At 42.4% G+C, this 23,126-nt stretch overlaps 1 protein-coding gene across 6 annotated transcripts in view; it reads right to left on the bottom strand.

The window, feature by feature from the left end:
* CACNB4 (calcium voltage-gated channel auxiliary subunit beta 4) overlaps positions 1–23,126 on the bottom strand; it is a 243,023-nt gene that overhangs the window by 110,312 nt on the left and 109,585 nt on the right. The window contains exons 1-2 of one of the 6 annotated variants that reach the window (XM_080668466.1): positions 5,916–6,348; positions 3,816–3,975 (exon numbers count right to left, since the gene is read on the bottom strand). The exons of 3 other annotated variants lie outside the window; for them this stretch is intronic. In XM_080668466.1, the coding sequence (XP_080524592.1) occupies positions 3,816–3,821 (6 nt within the window). In that variant the 5' untranslated portion in view covers positions 3,822–3,975; positions 5,916–6,348. Of the gene's footprint in view, positions 1–3,815; positions 3,976–5,915; positions 6,349–23,126 lie in introns of those variants that run through there. 2 more of the 6 variants (XM_080668465.1, XM_080668468.1) reach the window with 2 other exon arrangements.

Here is a 23,126-nt window from a genome sequence, read left to right as displayed (position 1 = left end):
CACATGTTTTCTCTCAGACTCACTCCCCTCAAAGTCTTAGAAAGGACAAAGTCCATGGCATAAAAACCCACAACCCCCAATCTGCTTGCCATTATTGTATATGAACTGCAAACTACCTGGAGTTCACACACCAAGCAGTGGCCTGCTAGGCCCCATCCTCAGTAAGGGAGCTCACCTGCATCTACACCATGTGGCTTTGCCAGTGGGGCAGTTTAGAGTTGCTGCTGTTTTTAAAGTCCACATTGGCCTGCTGCAAACACGAGAGGCACCTAAATCAACCTGGTTTAGATCAGAATACAGAGTTCATATCTATACAGCTTTCTTAGTATAATTTTCTTTTTTGACTTATTTTATTTTTCTTACAGATATTGCACATTTCTTATGTGGTTGCCTTTTAAGTAATTTACAATTTTCATTACTATTAGGAAAGGAATCTTTTTTCTTTCTATTATATATTATTATTGGACTTTAAGAGCAAATAGGAAATGTGATTTTCATATGCTGATTTCAAATCTGTTCAAACTTCTAAATTTTCTTTTTCAACCCTAATAGTTTTAAGTAATTATCTTGAACTTCTTGGTATAATTTTTAATGTAGCTTCATGAATATCTGAGCTGATGGCTTGATAATTATTGTAAAGGACTAGTGGGAGAGGGAAAAGAGAGAACAAAAAGTGATAACCAATCCAGTTATGTCTCCTTGTTCTCCTCAGGTAGCTAAGTAAGGGATATTACAGGGAGACGGTGCACAGAATAACTAGAACCAATATGTAGAAATAAGATTCAAGCTGAACTATGACAGACAAGAAAGGACTAAGCCAATGAGAGGCCTTCCCACCTTTGCCCTTAAAAGCATTTTTTTAAAAATATATTTTATTGATTGTTTACAGAGAGGAAGGGAGAGGGATAGAGAGTTAGAAACATCAATGAGAGAGAAACATCGATCAGCTGCCTCCTGCACACCTCCTACTGGGGATATGCCTGCAACCAAGGTACATGCCCTTGACCGGAATCGAACCTGGGATCCTTCAGTCCGCAGGCCAACGCTCTATCCACTGAGCCAAACCGGTTAGGGCCTTAAAAGCATTTTTTTTCATGGTTATTGATGACCTTCCTGCAGAACATCTTGTACCACAGAATAATGTAATGTTCACTGAGTCACAGGACCTGACCTACAGACTCACAGGACCTTATTCTCAAATTTTGATGGACATCATAGTCTCACAGGAAAAAGAACACCAGCAGGAAAGGAGATTCGGAAGGCCCCGAGGAAAGGCGGGATTGAGCCTAACACTTCCCTCCGTCACCTGAAAATGGGAATTACCACGAAAGTAGCAAGACTGATGATCTTGGAGAGGCAAATGCACTGGTTCTGATCAGATTTAAGGAATTTTGCTCGATGACAACTACATCTAGAAATCACTTCAATGTATATTTTAGAAAATCATCATTGCTAAGAATTGATGGATCAAAGAGAAGTTTCTGTTCATTATTTATTCAGACTCTGGACAAACACCAAAATCACTCAGCTGAGTAAAACAAGTTGACTTTCTCAGTCAACTTGCCTACACAAACCACGAGCAGCATTTGCTTTTCCTCTGTAGTCCGTGATGCCAACACCCAGACCTTGGCTTCTTCTACAGGACAGGCCTCATTCCCTAGAAATAGGCCAGAAAGACTCGCTCACCCTCTGATAGACTATAAAAACTTCTCATTTCCAAAAGAAATCTAACCCTTACTATCCCTAAGGGTTTTTCTGAAGGGCCCTAAACACACAAAGCCTTCTGTTTGTAGCTCATCCTCCTCCCTAGCAAGCACAAGAACATATCTCCGTATTTAAAACGACTTTATTGTAGCTTTGAAAGTAGCAAGCCTTTATTCTCTTGTGGATGTTTTGCCTTTCAACCCTCTTGGGTATCTTTCTTTATGTCAAAAGCAGTTAATTTTCCTCCTCCAAAATCTCCATGGCAGAAATCTCCACTTAGTATTAACTATCTATTAGCAAAGCATGGAGCATGTCTCTGTGTGTGAATGTATGAGGGTGTATACTGTGCACACGCCTGTGAGCACACAGACATTTAGGCAAACAAATAGGTGCACTGCTTATAGAAAATAAGCAGTTTCAATAATTAACATATATTTATCCTTAAAATAATGTACAGTTACATATAAGTTTCCATGTGTCTATATATACATGCTATAATTTATAAAATTTATCTTCACTTTAACTTTTATATCTATACGATTTCTAACAGTTTAATATATTATGGCTCCTTTTCTAGGGTTGAAAACACCTAAAAATGTATTTTCCTCTCTAGTAAAAGCCCTGAATTATGAGCTGTTCATCTTTTTCACTGAAATCGACCAGAATTCTCCCTCCAAATACTTTAGAATTTAAGCATTTGGAAGTGGAAGCAATTGTAATAGATAAATCAACCACCAATTCTATGTGCAGATAACCTTGGCTTCACTTTACAAAATACTCTAAGAATCTGTATTTCATTTAAATTGCTCAAAACCTCAGAAAGTCCATGTAGGAGCTTTAAATTTTGAAAAGCATCTCCTGTGCAGGCCAGTCTAGCACTAGGGTGCTCAATATTTGATCAAGTGAAAACAACATTTCACAGAAATGCAATGACATATTTACATACATGTGCATGGAGAGTCTGAAAGGATATACAACAATATGTTATGTGTGATTATGTCTGGGAGGAGTTAGGTAACTTTTCCTATTTATCTGCTTTTTCCATTTATCCCTCTAAGAACATCCCTCCTATTGTTTGTGTAATAAATCTACTGAATGAAAACAAAAAGTCTATTCTAATAATGATTCCATAAATGTCAAAATACACAATAAAACCATTTATAAAACATGTATACCAAGGAGGAGATCTATCAAAATCTAATATGACTCAAATAAAACGTACATGATGAATTCTGGGGGCTCAGTCAGTGAAAAGCATCTTGGCCACCAAGACCTGTGCAAAGACCCAGCGTGGGCGGTGGAAGTGGAATGGGCAACCCTCCCAGAAGACAATGTAGTGAGATTCTGTGTGCATGATCGACTGTAACTGCCTGGTCTCGCTCATTCAGCAGCACACACGCCATTGTCCATGTCAGGGTAACAGAAGGAGTATGTAACGCATGAAATCTCTTGTCCCCATATAGGACCTTGCTGTGGGGCCCTGGAGGATCTTATATACTTCCTTGTAATTCTGAATGATGCTGACACTTACCTACCCTCCTGGAAACCAGGGCAGAAGTCAATGGACTTCTTCAAAAGGTTCCACAGAATCAAAGAATCTAAAATGCCCAGACTCAAGTGTGTTCCCTCCAGCATGGCTCTTGTTCCCCTCTCTTTATATATACAGTTCATGAAATGCAAAGGTTACAAGCAAAAATCTAGGGTACAGGGAGTATAATATCTACCTCTGGACCAGACTCTTGAGAAAAACCTCCTATCACTGTCCCCAAATCTTTCTTATACTGCGGGGGTAGAAGGTGTTAACAGTGGATAATATTGGTTTATTCTTATTCAGAATACAGGAGTCCCTAGGCAAGATGATCTACGTAAACACACTAAATGTCATCACTTGTCACATGTTAAACCCACGCACCCCACAAAGACATTTCAACAGCACGGGGTGGTAGGACATAAGTGATGTCTCTCCAACCCTCTGAGGAAAGTGCCGTACTCAGCTTTTAGTGCCTGTATATTCTCGGGCTACAGCTGGCCGTCTGAGAAAGCCTCTCCACACCTATCCACCAGACCTGTTCCGAGAGCTCTGCTTCTACCTGGGCAGACCCCACACTTACAGCCATAAATGCATTGGCACTGAGAAAGACTGCTGAGGATGCGGCTCTCCAGGTGTGGCTTTATTTGTCACTTCACCGGGTCCGCTATTTAGGCCTAGTCTTCTCCATTGGCTTGAAGCTTTGTTCACACCATCTTGGGTAACACATCACATTATTCGTCCTTATAAAAACAAATAAACTCAAATAAGCATTGAGAGTCAGTTCACCCTTCCGAGCACCTCTGCCTTCCCCTCTCGTGTACCTGACACATTTTCCATCCCTCCCTTCTGAGAGACTCCCATACTTTCAACAGAGGAGCGGCCAGATGCCTTGCTTCATTCCTTGGGGTTCCCGCCTGCCTCAACCCTGCAGATGTGCACAGCTCGGAGGACTTCAGCCTGCAGGCCCACCACTGAGTCATGGGGAACACAGCACTGCGGTCCCTAGCATGACCCACCATCAGCTGCTGCCACTGAGTGAAGTCCTGCGCTCTTCACTGCCCACCCTAAGAGAAACTGGACCATCCCATGAGGCTGGACCAAAAGGAGAAAAATGTTTTCCTACTTATAATGGCTCCCTCTGAACCAGTACATCGGAAATTCACACAGTCCTGGAGAATGAGATGCTGGATACTTTAGTTCCTAGCGGTCTGCTCATAGCAGCTGGCTTCTAAAATGACCAGTTATTCTAAAAGAACTCCAACCAATCCACTTACATGCAATGCAGTGCGCAATGGTCGAAAATAAAAAGTTACAGTTCAGTAAGACATCACATGTGTCATAACTCGGTGTGGAAGGAAGGGGCATGAGGAATCATCAGGCCTCCTGAAGAACACGGCCAGGGAAGCTGGCTTCCTAAACTCCTGGAGTTGCGTTTTCCGTTCTCCCACCCGCCCACAAGGGTGGACCTTGTCTATTTCAGCCACCACTGCTTCAGGCCACGGTCCCTTGCAGTAAACCGACAGCCTGCTCACTGACGAGCACGTTGGGCAACACGCAGAGAGACTTTGCGGAAACAGAGTTAGAGTTAGAGCTATCACGAAGACAGGCAGGAAACATGGGATGCCTCGTCAGGACAGAGAATTGCCATCTTTCACGGATTGCACAACATGTGATACATACGTCTGCATTGACGTATATCCTAGGAGTTTGTTGTTGTTGTTGTTGCTATAATCTGTTTATTTGGTGGTTGAGCCCGAGAACCTTATATAACACCTCCCTGTCTCAAAGGTAGCAACATTCACGGCACTGCACTCAGTTACAATCCAGACTCCCCACAGCAGGTCCCATTAACCACCTGAAATCATTACACGGGGCCAGGTTTCTATATAATTGTTTAAAAATAAACAATTGCTACTAGCAACAGTGAAAGAAATACTCAGTAATCAGCTTTACCCTACATTCAAAAGCTAGCATTCTGATGGTATGATTTTAGGGATTTCAGAAAAAGCATTTCCATCCTGATTTTAATAGATTGCATGAGCCTGACCTGTGGAGGGAAAGGAGCCCAGTTTTCTAAGTCAAAACGCACGTGAGCATCCTTGGGTCTCCCAGGGTAGAGCACAGGAACACTACCCTCTGCCTCCGCGCTGGGTGTTGTACGACTACAACCTTGCATCTGATTTCCTTAACAAAGAAGCAGCCGATCTGCACCACTTGTTTAGCCAGAAAGCACACAATACAGCTACAGCTGAGGAACTTCCATTCATGCTTGCTCAATAAACAATGTGTATTACATAATGAATGAGCCTTTTCTATGAACCCTGCTATTGGAAAACATAGGCACTTTCCGCAGAGTTTAAGCCAGTCTACAAGGAGCAGTTCCCCCTGGTGAGATCAAACGTGGACCAAGTAATATACAAATCCGAACAGCGTACACTCTTAGATGCCTTTGCCATCACCCTAACTTCTTTTTTGCCTGACAAGAAATTATATAATAAAGAATCATTTCCATCAACTCTAAACCATACAGAGAACATTGACAGCACAGCCAGCAAGAACCCGAAAGATGTGAGCTTTCAGCTCCATGTTCCCTGCGTTGCCTAAGAAATGGGGGAGGGGGAGTTCAGTGGGAGGAGGAAGAGAAGGGGAGAGGGAATCAGCTATCTATGAAAATACTTACAGCCTCCGAGTCTTCAATGCCATGCAGGTACAAATTGTCATACATGGAGGTCTGATAATCCAGAGCACCTCTTTCAAGGCAAAAACAAAACTGCCACAGAAGCCACAGCTAGTGCTAAAAGATAGAAAAGGCCTTGGTGAAGAACTGCACCTGCCTTATCAATTCCTGTGGCTTTACCAGGCAAGATGCTATTCATTCACATCACACGGGGTGAGCTTATCCCCAGAGGCAGTTCAGACCTGGCATTTTATCTGCCTTCCCAATACAGAGCATAGAAAAGCAAAACCCTTCCTCAACCACAGACTGGTGACTGAGCTAGGAAAGCGGCCTCTGATTGGCTCGGCTTGCCTGCTTCAGTCAGCTGAAGAGTGTTCCCTGGGAGAGTGGAGGGTGACTGGAGCATCCTCCCCAGCAAATAGCTGCTTCCTGTTTCGCCTGTACTGTGTGGCTCTGCAACGCACACTTGTCAATATCGAAAAGGCTGCGTGGAATGTTTGGAAAGGCAGACTATTGGGTACTCTGAACACAACGGCTCATCTTCTTAATTAAATTCACAATTGGAGGGAGGTAGGGGAGCAAAGGAGAGATTTTATTTCCAGAGAATATTGTGTAAAGACAGGCAAACAGATACTAATCTCCAGGCAACATCTGTACTTAACAGATGCAATTTCAGTCAAACGGGCAATAAATCACTTAAAATTTTTTAAAAAGCAACAAGGTAAAAAAAAAAAAAAAAGATAAACAGATGGTAAGATTTCTTGTGGGAATTTCGACTGTAAAAGTTTTCAATATTCTCACTGAAAAGTTTTCAATATTCTCTGCCTCACTGGCAAGAAGATACCTCTGTAACCCAACCAGTGAAGTTTGAAAAAAGAAGCCAAAAGCTCTCAAAAGTCTTTATTTAGATGTAAAAATTTTAATGTCTCTTTAGTTTAATTTTTTTAACTGTCTTTAAGTAACAGCCAATATTTTAGCGTAAGTCTTTCATCCTCTTTCCAATGTTTAGTCCTTTAATCCTCCTCAAACAGCATTAATCTTTTCCCAAAAACCCATACAGAGAAGTTCTCCCTTCCTCCGCTCCCACCACACCGCAGCCCAGTTTGACCCAGGACAGGTCCCACACTAGAGCTCACCTACATACTTAAAGCTTTCTGGTCAACCAATAAGGTACTGCAGCTTTGACACAGGAGAGCTCTAGAGCTCACTCCAGAAGAAGCCAGCAACATTTGGCAAAAAGAAGTTGGTGAGGGGCAAAGAACATAATCTAGAGAAGCTGAATGACTCATTAGGGTAGGCAATGACCCAGAAACTCAGAGGCTCTGAGTGCAGAATCAGCGTCACCACCGATTGGTTAGATGAGTCTGGACCATTCACCACACTAAGGACTTTAGTTTCTTCACCTGCCAAATTGAGGTTAGAAGTAACTTAGAGAAAGAACTTTGCAAATCTAAAGTGCAACATAAACACTTATCAACGACAACCCTGCTTTGTCAGCTGGAAGGCATTGGCTGCCGTTCATGGGATCTCAGCACAGGAGTAGCTGGCTGGCCCTGGACCTAGGAAATGAGGCCTGTCCTCCCAGCCGCTATCTCTGAAAAGCCTCACTCTTAAAGAAACAAACCTGAGTCACAAAAAGCCAGACCTGAGCTACAACTGTTGAGCAGAGCACAGTTCTTCCAGGTCTGCACTGACCAGTAATGTCTTTCGATCACAGTTGCACACCTGTGTGTACGAATGGCACTCGTACTTAGTCACTTTCAAATATAAACAATGGCAAGGGGACTCAACTGTTCTTCAGAACCCCCAAATGGTAGGGTTCATAGAGGATGCCATCTGTGCCTACACAGAGGGAGAATGGCAGAAGATAATGGGTACAACAGGCAGGATACCATAGGAGAAAGCCCAGTGCCAGCTCTACCTGTTGACAACTGTGTGTCCTGGAGCAAGTCACCTACCAGGCTGACCCCCAGCTCTCCCCTCCATAATCCAAGAGGACTGGGTCAAAGGATTTGTAAGCTCAAATCCCTGTATCTTATTCTGTCATTTTAATGAACTCTATAACTATATAGCCTTGCGATATTTTAGCCAGAATCTACAGAAAATTGAGGCAAGAAGGTCTTTTTTCTCCTTAGATTTTCTAGATCATTTCTTTACCACCTTAATTGAGAGTATACATATTTCCTGAGTATCTTTAAATAGAAATCTAAATTAGGGTGGGAGAGAGAGGCTATCCACTTCCATAATTCACCCAGATGAGAGAAACTGCTCCCTACTGGGAAAACTGGACATGACTCAAGTCCTCTCCTGCATTTCCCTGCCTCAGAGTGTTCCCTGCAGCTAATGTGAGGGTCTAAAGGAAGTTTTTAAAGGACAGGGCTCATTTTGTGATAGACTAATGCATGCAGTAAGCGAGTCTGACTCAGGGTGGGATGTCAGGAAGAAAGCACTTGATCAAGCACAGCAGCCTGTGGCTACTCCCTGCAGCCCTACATCCAACCCCTCAAGCACTAAGAACAGATGTGAAGCAGGGCAGGCTAGCTCTACCTGCTCCCCAGAAGCTTAGAAAAATGCTGGACTCAATCACAAATTGTTAGAGGCGGGACAACCCCAGAGTTACCTAATCCAGCCCTCATTTTAATACCTAGAATGGTTACATTACTGTACTCAAAGCCATAATTTTCTACAGTTGAGTGTTCCTCCCCACTCCCTTCTTGATGGGGTGTTCAAGATAAGGGAGGAGGAACAGTGGACATGGTCCCAGGAGGAATTTGGTAAAACAGAAGAAAGTCACTTTGGTGGGTAAAAAATAAAACCTTTTTTAAAATCACTCCCTTCGTTCTAAAAATTGTCTAATCACAAGTCGTTTGGTCACGCACAAGCTGACAACTGAAAACCAACTCATAGATTGAGGGGTCTGCCCCTAGCGCTTGGATCTACACAGAATAAGCACTGCACCTGCCAGTCACCTACAGATTTCAAATCCTCACTCAGGCTGATCCCAGAGTCCCAGAGGAACCCTCGTGAGAGACTCAGACTGGATTCCCCAGTGGAACTCTGAGGAATTCCTAGAAAAATGAACTCAAAACTCCAGGAGGATCTTGGAATTGACCATCTTGGTTCCAAGATTCTCTGAACTAAGAGCTGGCCGAGAAGTAGTGTGAGGCCCTGGGAGCTTTCCGGGCCTGTTTCCGATCACAAGCCACCAGCTTTGGGTCAAAGGGCCTTGGGATTCCAGCAGGTCTAAGTTCCAAGGGTCCACTTTCAGGGGTATCATACTTAACTGCAGCAAGAGGTGAAAAGGAACCACGGGACTGACAGCCTCTCAGTTTGACTTTAAGAGTCCTCCAGTTAAGTAATTGGTTGAGAGGATGGCCCACTTAGCCTACCTGAGGTTACAATGAGAACAGTAAGGTGAACACCTTATTGCTCACCGTGTGTTGGTGTTTGCCACTAACCCTCTGTCTCTCATCCCTGATTAGCCTCCAAAATCACACATAGCCCCGAAAAGGCTGCCTCCCATTCCGAGACTGCTTGATGACTACGTTTCTCACCCACTTCCTTCCAAGTCATCTCTCATGATGATCAAAAGTTCAAAGTCAAAAAAGACCCCATGGCAGGGCATGGCTTGTATGATTCTGTTATAAATTCCACATGATTTCTGGTGGGGAGGTTGTTTTTGCAAGCTGACAAATGCCTCAACTGAACTCAGTTCAGCGGAGGAAAAGGTATGGTTCTCAACAAATCAGGAAAGCTCTCTTCTGTATCTCAGGGGAACATCACTTTGAGTTAGTTTGTGTTGGTTTCAAACCTTAGAACATGGAGCTCCTCTCCCTTACCTGGGCTGGGCTGGGCTTTATGGTAGAGCAAACACGTAACATTGACAGTGGGATATAAAGGACAAGCATATCTCTTTTCTATTTGTTTGGAAAGGGGGAGAAGAGGAAGAGAAAAGCCAAGAGTGAGCTCTGAGTTTTAGAAAGCCATGATCAAGACAACCGGTGTAGATTTGGAAGCTAAAAGAAATTTTGCTATCCAATTTTCCACCCAGGTTTTTCCTGAATGTAACTTTTCTAAGCCAGTGTAGTTACATGTTCTACAGTAGGACTCTGAGAGGTCAGGGAAGAAACAAAAGGGATCGTGTTTGGACTCTCATTGGCTCTATGAATTAGAACACAAGCCTAAACGCTTGTCAGTTCAGCTATGGGCACTACTTTGCTTTTTGTTATTGTTTAAATTTTGTGAAGTGACCACAGTGTGCTATGTTATTTTCTCCCTCTTTGGCTCTGTAAGAGCTAATCCACTCACTCCTTTGCCTCTAGAAATCTGTGTGGCATGGGGAGCATGAATATTGTAACCTGCTTCCTTCCTGCTGCGCAGGCGGCAGGGCAGACAAAGGAATGAAAACAAAACAGAACAAAGCACTACAGACAATTGATTCCCATTTCAGTAGTCCTCCGAGTTTGAATTTAAACCTTACTACCTAGGCAGGCCTGTCCTTGATTCTCTCTGGGCCTCATCTGTAACATGGAAATAATATTAGCTCCAGACGTAATGAGTTAATAAATGAAATGTACACAGAAATTTCCTGGTACTTAGAAAGCAGAGAGAAGAATAGGCACTTTTTAAAGGGAAATACTATGGAATCAGGACCGCCTACATCACCCAGCTCCAAGGACCCACACACTGCAATTTGTGTGAATGGTATTCCTGGGGCAGTGTAACAGGAATACTATGCAGCAGGGTGGTTAAGAGCAGGGGATCTGGAGCCAGACTACCCACACATCCCTGTTGTGTCACTTCCCAGCTGGATAACCCTTGGCAAGCGACTCTGCCTTCATTTCCTTATTTATAAAATGAGGACTAGCCCAAGATTATTGTGCAGATGAAAAGCCTTGATAAAAGAAAATGCTCAGAATGGTGCCTGGCACAAGCTCAATGCTGCACAGCATCAGTTGCTTCTTATCTTTGGGTCTGGCCTGAAGCCCTGGTACCTTTTGCTTTTGAGGTGGATTCCTAGTACTTGCCCCTGATATTGGCCTGGTCCTCTCAATCCCCACCTGGGACCCAGGCTCAGCTAGCTAGAGCTAAGACCAGCATCCTGCCTCCTGTTGCCCTACTTAGCTTCGTGCCAGCCTCCTCCTGGTCGCCTACCTGCTTCATCTGGCCAGGCTGATTACTCCTTATGCTGAAGCTGGCGTGCAAGCCCAGGCAACCATGGCCTGACAACACCTCTACCCTTAGGCCACCCTGTGTGTCCTGGGTCCCCACCCCCAACCTCCCACTGGCCTTCCCAAAGGCCTGGTCTCTTGTCAAACTACAATTCTCTCTTTTTCTTTTTTTCAAACTACAATTCTGAACTCCTCACCTCACCAGCCACTCCTGAATTGCTCCAACCTGCCACAAACCATTGCCAAGAAAATGTCCTAGAGAGAAACCAAGATGGCGGCATAGGTAAACACCTAAACTGCTGCCTCGCACAACAATATCAAAACTACAACTAAAAGACAAAACGAACACCATGATGGTGTCACAGGAAAGCTGGCTGAGTGGAAATTCTACAACTAGAAGAAAAGAGGAAAGCACATTGAGACTCAGAGGAGCTGCAAAAGGCTGAGGTATGGAGACTCGCACGCGGAGAGGACGGGTGGCTGAGTGCATGGGCGGCTGAGTGTGCAGCTGGCTTTCTAAAGCGGGAGGGAATCGGAAGCTCCCAACTGTGCTGAACTCCCGTCCCGGGCGAGATGCTGGGAAACCAGACTCATTCGGGGGGAATCTGGACTGTCAGGAAAAGAAAAAGCACACTGAGACTCGGGAGCTGTGGAAGGCAGAGGTCCAGAGGCGCGCGTGTGCAGAGAGGACTGACTGCGGAATGCACGGGCAGCTGAGTGCGCGGCTGGCTTTCTAAAGCGGGAGGGAGACGGAAGCTCCCAACTACACTGAGATCCAGTTCCAGGCAAGTTTCTGGGAACCCCAACTCATTCAGGGAGAAACTGGACTGTCGGACAGCGGGCGAAACTCAAGGGCGGCTTTCTCTCAGAGGTGCTTGCAGCGATGACCAAGGGACACTGAGACCCAGGGGCCTCAGAGGGCAGGGCTGATGGGAAACCAAGGCTGTCTGCTCTGCCCTGAAACTCCGCCCCATCCAAGCTGAGCACAGAGGCTTTTGCAATTTTGCAAGTCTTGTCTCATAAGAGTGTATCCAGCACAGAAGTTCTCCCAGCGTAGACACAGCTGATCCTCACAGCCAATTGGCCTGGAGGTCAATTCCTCCCAGTGATACCAACAACAATCAAGACTTAATTACAACAAGGCTGAGCACACAGTCCACAAAAGGGTGCACCAAGAGTGTCCACCTCAGGTAACTGGGGAGGGTCAGCCACTGTGCCCTATAGGACACCTAGCACACAAAGCCACTCTATCAACTCAGGGAAGCAGCCAAAATGCAGAGACAAAGAAACAGATCACAAATGAAAGAAATGGAGGAAAGCAAACGACTGGATATAGAGTTCAAAACCACGGTTATAAGGTTTTTCAAGAATTTCCTAGAAAAAGCCAATAAATTTAGCGAGACCCTCAAGGATATGAAAAAGGCCCAACTAGAAATTAAACATACACTGACTGAAATAAAAAATATTATACAGAGACCTAACAGCAGACTAGAAGACTGCAAGAATCAAGTCAAAGATTTGAAATACAAAGAAGCAAAAAACACTCAGCCAGAAAAGCAAAAAGAAAAAACAATCCAAAAATTTGAGATAGTGTAAGGAGCCTCTGGGGCAACCTCAAGCATACCAACATCAGAATTATGGGGGTGCCAGAAGAAGAAAGAGAGCAAGATACTGAAAACCTATTTGAAGGAATAATGACAGAAAACTTCCCCACCTGGTGAAAGAAATAGACTTACAAGTCCAGGAAGCGCACAGAACCCCAAACAAAAGGAATCCAAAGAGGACCACACCAAGACACATCATAATTAAAATGCCAAGAGCAAAAGACAAAGAGAGAATATTAAAAGCAGCAAGAGAAAAACAGTTAATTACCTACAAGGGAGCACCCATACGACTGTCAGCTGATTTCTCAACAGAAACTATGCAGGCCAGATGGGAGTGGCAAGAAATATTCAAAGTGATGAATAGCAAGAACCTACAACCAAGATTACTCTACCCAGCAAAGCTATCATTCAGAATTGAAGGGCAGATAAAGAGCTTCATAGATAAGAAAAAGCTAAAGGAATTCATCACCGCCAAACCAGTATTATATGAAATGCTGAAAGGTATTCTTTAAGAAGAGGAAGAAGAAGAAAAAGGTAAAGATAAAAATTATGAACAACAAATACATGTCTATCAACAAGTGAATCTAAAAATAAAGTGAATAAAAAATCTGATGAACAGAATAAACTGGTGAATATAATAGAATCAGGGGCATAGAAAGGGAGTGGACTGACAATTCTCGGAGGGAAAAAGGGGTGTGGGGGGTGCGGGAAGAGACTGGACAAAAAGCGTACACATATGGATGAGGACAGTGTGAGGGAGGTAAGGGCAGAGGGTGGGATGGGAACCGGGTGGAGGGGAGCTATTGGGGGAAAAAAGAGGAACAATTGTAATAATCTGAATAAAGATTTATTAATTTAAAAAAAAAATGTCCTCATGAAAATCCTATAACACATGCTACTATTGGTTCTTACCAAGGAGGCAAGAGGAGAGTGAGAAAGCCAGAGAGAAACACGGACAGGGATAAAGAAGCATTCAAAAGCCCAAGACATTCAAAGAAGAATGAATATATGGACTAGCTCCCCACCTCCCTGCTATTCTTGATGGCTCCAGGAAAAAATAATACTTCATACTTCATAAAAGAGTGAGCGTAGGTAAGGCAAAAAAATTCCCATGGCCTATTCAACTTGCCAGAAAATGACAGATCCCTCCCCATGTTTGACGGATTACTTAGTAATCTCTCGATTTTTGAAATTTCTGTGTTTTTTTTTAAAAAAGCCAATCTCTTGGCAAAAAGATTCCATATAGCCACAATTTTCATTAACACTATGCAACTTTATTTTCCACTCTTTTCCAAAGTGAACTGAGGAGGCTGGTCCAGCTGATCTCCTCCCTGCTGCCTATACATCATTCAGCACTAATTTAACAATTACAGCTTTCAGTTGCCGACAGCTCTGCACTATTTTAGAGGCTGGGAACTCAAAGATCACCAAGACATGACTGCATGCGCCTGGAAGCCAACTGAGGGGTGGTGCGGTAGCAATACTGGATGTCCCTAAGACAGAAACTGAACCCAGGTGATGGCTGCCATCAAAGCGCTCAGTTTTTAGAAGCTCCTATGAGAGCTGGAGAGTAATTTGGTTCTTTTATCTGCAAAGCCTCGCAGGGGTGAGGAGCAGGAAAGGGGGAAGGAAGGGACGGGTTTCACTCATGAACGGGCAGAAATGAGTCAGCCACCAATTTACTACATGGCCTTGGGCAAACCACTTCCTAGGATTCCCAATTTGCTGCAAAGAGTAAACAACTCAGTTTGTTTTTTATGCAAAATTTGTCAAATTTTCTTTTGCTACTGCTTTTTGGGTAGAAATTCATGTTTTTCCTTCCTAGGGGGCGTTTTCCTCTTTGATTTGATCACACAGTTTACAGACAGATACATTAGGTCACCTAATAAACATCTATAAATGCTTACTGAGTCCCTACTACCACCTCCAAACAAAAACCCGACGGTGTGGGCTCCCATTTGACATCTTTGAAGGCTTCCCCATTGCTCTTACGATAAAGACCCAAATCTTTAACATGGTCTAGCCAGTCTCAACGTTTCTCTTCTCTTATCTCTCCCTTTTTTGTTAGTTTGGGTGTTTTTTTCTTTTAAAGTAATCTTTTTATTTTCCAATTATAGTTGACCTACAATATTATATTCATTTCAGGTGTACAACCCTGTGGCTAGACATTTACATAACTTACGAAGTGATCACCCCGATAAATCCGGTACCCATCTTATACCTTATGCAGTTATTACGATATTATTGACTATATTCCCTATGCTCTATTTGTTGTGTTGAGTGAAATAAGTCAAACAAAGACAAATGCCAGATGATTTCACCTGTATTTGAAATATACAAATAAACAAACAAGCAGAACAGAAACAGATTCATAGAGACAGAGAACATTTTTATTGAATTTATTGGGGTGAGATTGGTTAATAAAATTATATAGGTTTCAGGTGTACAATTCTATAATACATCATCTGTATATTGTATTGTGTGTTCACCACCCCAAGTCAAGTCCCCTTCCATCAACATTTATCCCCCTTTTACCCTCTTCTACCTTCCCCCACCCACGATTCAGAGAACATTTTGATGGCTGCCAGATGGGAGTGGGTTAGGGGGATGGGTGGAGGGATTAAGTACAAACGGTAGTTACAGAACAGTTGCATCTCTCATTTTGCATCTTTGTCCTTTCACCTTCTCCCCTACAGCCAGCCTGGCCTTCCTGGACACATTACACTCCCTCCCATCACCAAACTCTGTCTATTCTGAGCCCTTTGCTTGAACCTGACACTTCCCCCCCCCCCCCCCCCCCCCCGCCATCCCATAAATACGCATTAGTGAAATTGGTGAATTAATATCTGTTTCCAGAATGTGAGTTCTATGGAAAGAGGAATCACTATTATATTCCCACTGCCTAGCACAATGCCTTGTATATAGATAGCTTTCAATAAATATGTGAATAACTCACAATGGCCCAACACTCAACACTCCTTGCCTACCTTTGCACTGGGGCTGCCAAACAGGGCAGTGGCTGACAATAACAACAAAAATATTCCCCAAAAGAAATGTGGATTATTTTAGAGCTCAGAAAACCAGACCATGAATATCCCAAGATGGTCCTCACCAAATTGTCTTCATGCCCTAAGAGACAGTGGTCCTGTTCAGATTCAGTTTCTTACAAATTAAAAATGTTTTGTTTTAACAATGCCTCTCTTGCAAAGAAAACGTAATTTATAATGTGTGATGGATTCTTTTTTTTTTTTTTTTTTTTTTTTTTTTGGTGATGGAGAAAAGACCCCCGGACCTTTCATACCTTTGCAATGCTCTCTCTGGAGGCCACCTCCACTCTGCCATGCCCTGCCTCCACTTTTTCTATTTGGTGAATTCCTTCCTTCTTTAACACATTAGGCGTCCAGCCTATTTTGTCTTCTGGATGGAAAGTATAGTGTCAGTCACCGGTGACTGACTGGGTGCTTAACGTGTTAAGGTCCAATGTAAATGTCACCAAGACCTTCCTGAACTCTCTCAAACATTAGACACCTCTTCTTCTATACTCCTATAACACCTTATTTACCTATACTTCTTTACTCATGAGCCTACCACATAATAGTGCAATTTGTTCAATAGATCTGTTTCTTCCACTATGAGGTAAACAACTAAAGCAAGAATCAAGTCTTACTAAGCTTTGTATACCAAAGGCTCCATTCCATAGAAAATCTTTAAACAACTAAAAGACAAACATAGAAAAAAAACACACTACATTTTCAGCCCTGATGACATTACCTCCATCATAGCCCACGCAGTCTACTCTAGTAGATGTTTGAGATCGTACAGGGAGTCAACAAAGAAGGGAATGAGCCAGAAATCTGTGAGGTCAATTTTAGGCCTGCTGTGGATTTAGAAAACAAACCACAAAATGGAAGGGATTATTAGGAACTCAGGTGTGAACTGGACTGCAGTCAGTGGTAGAGGCTTTTCTTGGGGTAAAATCTATGGGCAGAGGAAATACTGCTAGATGATGAATGGACGGTAGCATTTCAGTTATGGGATGTTTCCCACAACTTCATTGCCTCAGAGTGTATTTTGGGAGAAATACCTATTTCCCTTTGGAAAAGAGTGCCAAACTATGCACCCTTCTAGGCCAGGAACGCTCTCTTATCTTGTTAATATACCCCTTTCTAATCCAGTGGCTATCACAATAAGTAGAAAATAGAAGTTCAATAATTACATTGGGAAAAGCCAAATAAGCTAGGATGACATAGATGAGCTCCATAATACAACATAGCACTGAGTGGATCATGTGCCTCAAGTTCTGTCAAGTTCTAGCATAACTCATGCAGCCTTAGGCACAGGACCTCAACAGGGGAGTAGGGGAATCTGACTTCCTCCAAAATACTGAGCTTAATGTAGCAATACTCATTCTAGGTCCCATCTACAAGCAGATCTAGAGCTTTTTAAAGCATTGTTAAACTTTAGTAGGATAGTTGTCAGTTTCTGCAACTCAGTGAGCAGTTATGACTGCATGGTGGTTATAGTGCACACTGCTGAGCTTTAATATATATTTTGTATTGATTTCAGAGAGGAAGAGAGAGAGAGAGAGAGAGAGAGAGAGAGAGAGAGAGAGAGAGAGAGAGAGAGAGAGAGAGAGAGAGAGAGAGAAATATCAATGATGAGAGAGAATCATTGACCAGCTGCCTCCTGCATAACCCCTACTGGGGATCAAGCCCACAACCTGGGCATGTGCCCTTGGTCAGAATCAAACCCAGGACCCTTCAGTCCGCAGGCTGATGCTCTATCCACTGAGCCAAACCAGCTAGGGCACACACTGCTAAGCTTTGACATCTCTATTATTCTATGTGGCTGAGATGACTAAAAGCCCTAATATCCATTCTCCATTCCCTTATTTTAGCCATAAACCTATTCCACACCCAAGTTTAACAAAGAATATGAGTCTCTGACTAGGAAATACATTTCACAGCCTCCCTTGCAGTTAGATAAGACCCTGTTATTTCCAAAAGAATGTGAGTGAAAGTAATGTTTCTAACTTACACACCACATCCATGAAAGAATACTGATTGCCCACCACACAGTCTCTTACCTATTCCTTTGGATGTGGTGCTAATGAACCAATTTCCACCATACATATGAATGATGAAGAGTAATTAGGTTAAAGAAACTTGAGTGGGTAAATGAGCTGTAGAGAAGTCTACTCTTCTGTCCTAGAAGAGTCTACTCTGCTCTCCTATAGGTGAAAGAGGAAGACCCTCCCATCTTATTTAGGCATCTTTACTTGGGGGTCTCTTTGTTGAAGCAGCTTATGCTAACTAATACCAGCTGCAAAAATAATTAAAATATAGAGTTCATTAGAGCAGGAACAAGACAACCAGAAAAATATGTCCAGAGGTAGGAACTGGACTCAGAAAAATGCACCTCACTGGTTTGTCACTTCTTATTGTTCTTTCACAAAAAGCTCACAAAATCAAGATGGTAGTCAGTTATAGCAAATCCCCACCCTACTCCCTTCATCCCAAATAAAGTCAGAACTTTGTTAAGTAAAGGTTAAGTCTTAATAAGACTGTTTATTTTCTGAATTCAAAGATTGGGACAAAAACAAAATGTTGGTAAGCTAAACACACTATAAATTGCCAATTTTTATACCATATTTTCAAAGCCCAAATACATTCAAAGAAAATGTTCAAGCCTATTCAGTTTTTTAATTAAATTAGACCATTACAAAAAGAAAAATATTCACCATCTTTTAGCAAACTCCGTAAGGATTGGCTCATGAAGATTTGGATTTTCAATATACAATTTCTCTTAATTCCCAATCTGTTTGGTCATTTCCTTTTCAGCACTGGATAGAAAATTAGTTGGAGCCCTAAGTCCAAAGCCTTTCTCCCAAGAGGCACAAACAGAAACAGGCTGAGTTACTTGATCTAAATTCTAATTCTCAGAAGTGATTCTTGCATCAAATATTCAAGGAGAATAGCAACCATCTCCATAAAAAATAGCATACCTTTGGGGAGAAATAATAAAAATGCTGTACATTAGTATTGATGGAAAATAGAGAATAATGTAAAAAAATTTATCAATAATCTCTTATAAATCCAAAAGCATAAAGTTGTTTGGCAATGCATTTCTCTTAATAACAAAAAGTGACTTCTCAAATATTTAAGAAAGATAGATCGAAAATTAAAATACCAATATTAAAATAAATTTTTAGGTGTCATGTACCTTACAGCACCTCAAAATCACTGCATTTCTGAGCCTTGAGTAGCAGGGTAAGCTATAAATACTACTTGATCCTCTGCTTTTGTGCACATTATAAATCTATTTTCTTTTAAATTGGGAAAGGCAACAGTATCATAATTTTTAAAAACAGTTGTTTAAAACAAATTATTTCTAAAGCCCCTCTAAGTTACTCTTTCAGCGTCAAATTAGCTCTAAATATATATAAAACGCTACAAAATAGTGAACTAGTAACATCTCAGCCGGGAAATAATGTCAAATTCCAATGTTCCCTCGGCTCCTCTAACTGTGCATGTAAACCTATGGATCAGAAGAACATGAAACAACTGTCTTAACATAATATGGATGTGTGTACACACAATGAAAGAGATATAGCACACACGAATATCCATTACAGAAAAAAGGGGGAAATTAAAACACATTGCTTTCAGAGTACTATCAGCAGGCATTAGGAAAAGGAATATTACCAGTAAATATTCAGATTTCCCTAATTTTAGAAGAAATTCTGAGGTTTTCCCTATCAAGTACTTGTAAAGCTTTGCCATCAAAGCCTTGAACTAACAGATAATGTCAGGCAGATAGCCTGTGGGCCTCAACTAAGATAGACTTACTTTTTAAAAAGATTATCTAGCCCTCCCTGGTTTGCTCAGTGGTTAGGGTGTTGGCCCTCAGGCCAAAGGGTGGCAGGTTCAATTGCAGGTCAAGGACAAATACTTCCGGTTGCAGGCTGGATCCCGGGTTGCAGGCTGGATCCCGGCTGAGGTTAGGGCATGTGAGGGAGGCAACCAATCGATGTATCTCTCTCACATTGATGTTTCTCTCTCTCTCTCTCTCTCTCTCTCTCTCTCTCTCTCTCTCTCTCTCTCTTCTCTCTCTCTCTTTCTCCATTCTCTCTCTTTCTAAAAAAAAAAAAGTAAAATATAAAAAACATTAAGAATTAAAAAATAAAAATAGTATCTACTAGAATAGTAAGACCAACACAGACACTTTGGAAATCATTGTACTATCTTCAATTAAGCAAATTGACTACTGAAAGTTTTGGGAGAAAAATAAAAGGTCCAGTAGGAGAAAAGATGAATGAGCTAATTTCAAAGCCAATGTGATTTTCGTTCACATTCAGCTCTTGTTGGCTGTTTACTGCATTTAAACCATGTACTTGATGAACATAAAACCACCAGAAAGATCTGAAGCAGGGATCCTCAACCTTTTTTTATTTTTTTTAACAGAGTGTTACTAACTTTATTTTTTTAAATAAATCTTTATTCAGATTATTACATTTGTTTCTCCTTTTTCTGCCATAGCTCCCCTCCACCCGGTTCCCTCCCCACCTTCTGCCCTTACCTCCCCCCCACTGTCCTCATCCATAGGTGTATGATTTTTGTCCATTCTCTTCCTGAACCCCCCATACCCCTTGCCCCCTGAGAATTATCAGTCCACTCCCTTTCTATGCCCCTGATTCTATTATATTCACCAGATTATTCTGTTCCTCAGGTTTTTAATTCACTTGATTTTTAGTTTCACTTGTTGATAGATATGTATTTGTTGTTCATAATTTTTATCTTTACTTTTTTCTTCTTCCTCTTCTTTAAGAATACCTTTCAGCATTTCATATAATACTGGTTTGGTGGTGATGAACTCCTTTAGCTTTTTCTTATCTGTGAAGCTCTTTATCTGACCTTCCATTCTGAATGATAGCTTTGCTGGGTAGAGTAATCTTGGTTGTAGGTTCTTGCTATTCATCACTTTGAAAATTTCTTGCCACTCCCATCTGGCCTGCATAGTTTCTGTTGAGAAATCAGCTGACAGTCGTATGGGTGCTCCCTTGTAGGTAATTAACTGTTTTTCTCTTGCTGCTTTTAATATTCTCTCTTTGTCTTTTGCTCTTGGCATTTTAATTATGATGTGTCTTGGTGTGGTCCTCTTTGGATTCCTTTTGTTTGGGGTTCTGTGCGCTTCCTGGACTTGTAAGTCTATTTCTTTCACCAGGTCGGGGAAGTTTTCGGTCATTATTTCTTCAAATAGGTTTTCAGTATCTTGCTCTCTCTCTTATTCTGGCACCCCCATAATTCTGATGTTGGTACGCTTGAAGTTGTCCCAGAGTCTTCTTATACTATCTTCAACTTTTTGGATTTTTTTTTATTTTTTGCTTTTTGCTTTTTCGGTTGAGTGTTTTTTGCTTCTTTGTATTTCAATTCTTTGACTTGATTCTTGTGTTCCTCTAGTCTGTTTTTGGGTCTCTGTATAATATTTTTTATTTCAGTCAGTGTATGTTTAATTTCTAGTTGGTCCTTTTTCATATCTTCGAGGGTCTCGTTATATTTATCGGCCTTTTCTAGGATATTCTTGAAAAGCCTTATAACCGTGGTTTTGAATTCTATATCCAGTTGTTTGTTTTCCTCCATTTCTTTCGTTTGTGATCTGTTTCTTTGACGCTGCATTTTCACTGCTTCCCTGAGTTGGTAGGGTAGATTTGTGAGCTAGGTTTCCTATATGGCCCAGTGGGTCGGCCTCCCCAGTTAACCTGAGGTGGACACTCTTGGTGCACCCCTTTGTGGACTGTGTGTACAGCCTTGTTGTAATTAAGTCTTGATTGTTGTTGGTATCACTGGGAGGAATTGACCTCCAGACCAGTTGGCTGTAAGGATCAGCTGTGTCTATGCTGGGAGAAGTTCGGTGCTAGAGACAGCCTTATAGGATTAGACTTGCCAAATTGCAATAGCCTCTGTGCTCAGCTTGGATGGGGTGGAGTCTCAAGGCGGAGCAGACAGTCTTGGCTTCCCGTCAGCATTGCCCTTGCGCACTCGCGCGCGCCTTCAGACCTCTGCCTTCCCCGGCTCCCGAGTCTCCGCCCGAGAGTCCAGACTCCCCCCACAAGAGTGTGGGTCCCCAGGGGCTCGCCTGGAACCGGGGTTCAGTGCAGTCAGAACTGGGGCCCAGTGCAGTCAAGAGCCTCCGACTCCCTTCCACTAGGGAAAGCCTGTGGCAACCTCCGCAGCCTTTGTGCGCACTGGCACGCGCGCACCTTCAGACCTCTGCCTTCCCCAGCTCCCAAGTTTCGGCCCGAGAGTCCAGACTCCCCCCGTAAGAGCATGGGTCCCCAGGGGCTCGCCCGGAACTGGGGTTCAGTGCAGTCAGAACTGGGGTTCAGTGCGGTCGGGGGCTTCCTTCCCCCTTCCGCCAGAGAAAGTCAGCCAGGCTCTCAGCCGCCGTTCCTCTCTGCACGCACAAAGACCCTTTGCCGTACCTCCAATTCTCTTGAGCTTTTCTCTTTCTTTCTAGTTGTAGAATTTTCACTCAGCCACCTTTCCTGTGGTTCTGGATGGTGTCCGTTCTGTCTTTTAGTTGTAGTTTTGAAATTGTTGTGCGAGGCAGCAGTTTAGGTGCTTACCTATGCCGCCATCTTGGTTTCTCGTCCTCAAACTTTTTAAACAGGGGGCCAGTTCACTGTCCCTCAGACCGTTGGAGGGCTGGACTATAGTTTAGAAAAAAAAACTATGAACAAATTCCTATGCGCACTGCGGGCTCTGGACGAGTCGGCTGCTAAGCAGGACAGGCAGCGGCACCCGGCAGGCCAGATAAATGTCCTTGGCGGGCTGCATGTGGCCCGCGGGCCGTAGTTTGAGGACCCCAGGGTTAGAAATCATGGGAAAGTTTCCTAACATCACACAATTCTGAAACAATGAAAGAATAAAATATATTTTTCATTATATTCATCCTCCATCTACTTGTCTACTGCCATCTCTACTTTATATCTTTCTCACTTTATACTTATTTCATCCACTCATTACACCTTCTCCCAAAGATGTATGTGTTTACGATCCAGCTTCCTGAGGCTTCTTATGGTTGAAACCAACTTAAGCATTTTTCTAATCTACTGAAATTTTCCGCAACTCTTCTCTTCACTGATCAACTATCTATGATGATAACTTCTACTGCCAATTCTTCCACAAAAATTTTAAAAACATTTCCAATGAGTATATTTATTTTTCTAAATATAAAAATTAAAATTTTAAAAAAATGTATTGTAGAAAACTTGACAAATTCAGAAAAGTACAAAGATGAGAATAAAAAGCTGCTGAAATAGAGTGGGGCAAAAGTAGATTTACAGTTGTGAGTATGTGAAACAATTTATTCTTGTATTATTTATTAATTATTGTATTATTTTCCATACAAACAACTGTAAATCACTGTACTAGTAAACC

This window comes from Plecotus auritus, assembly GCF_963455305.1.
Source record: "Plecotus auritus genome assembly, chromosome: 5".
Lineage (NCBI taxonomy): Eukaryota > Metazoa > Chordata > Mammalia > Chiroptera > Vespertilionidae > Plecotus > Plecotus auritus.
Note: the sequence above shows the minus strand (reverse complement) of the source record. Positions and strands in the feature narration are given on the sequence as shown.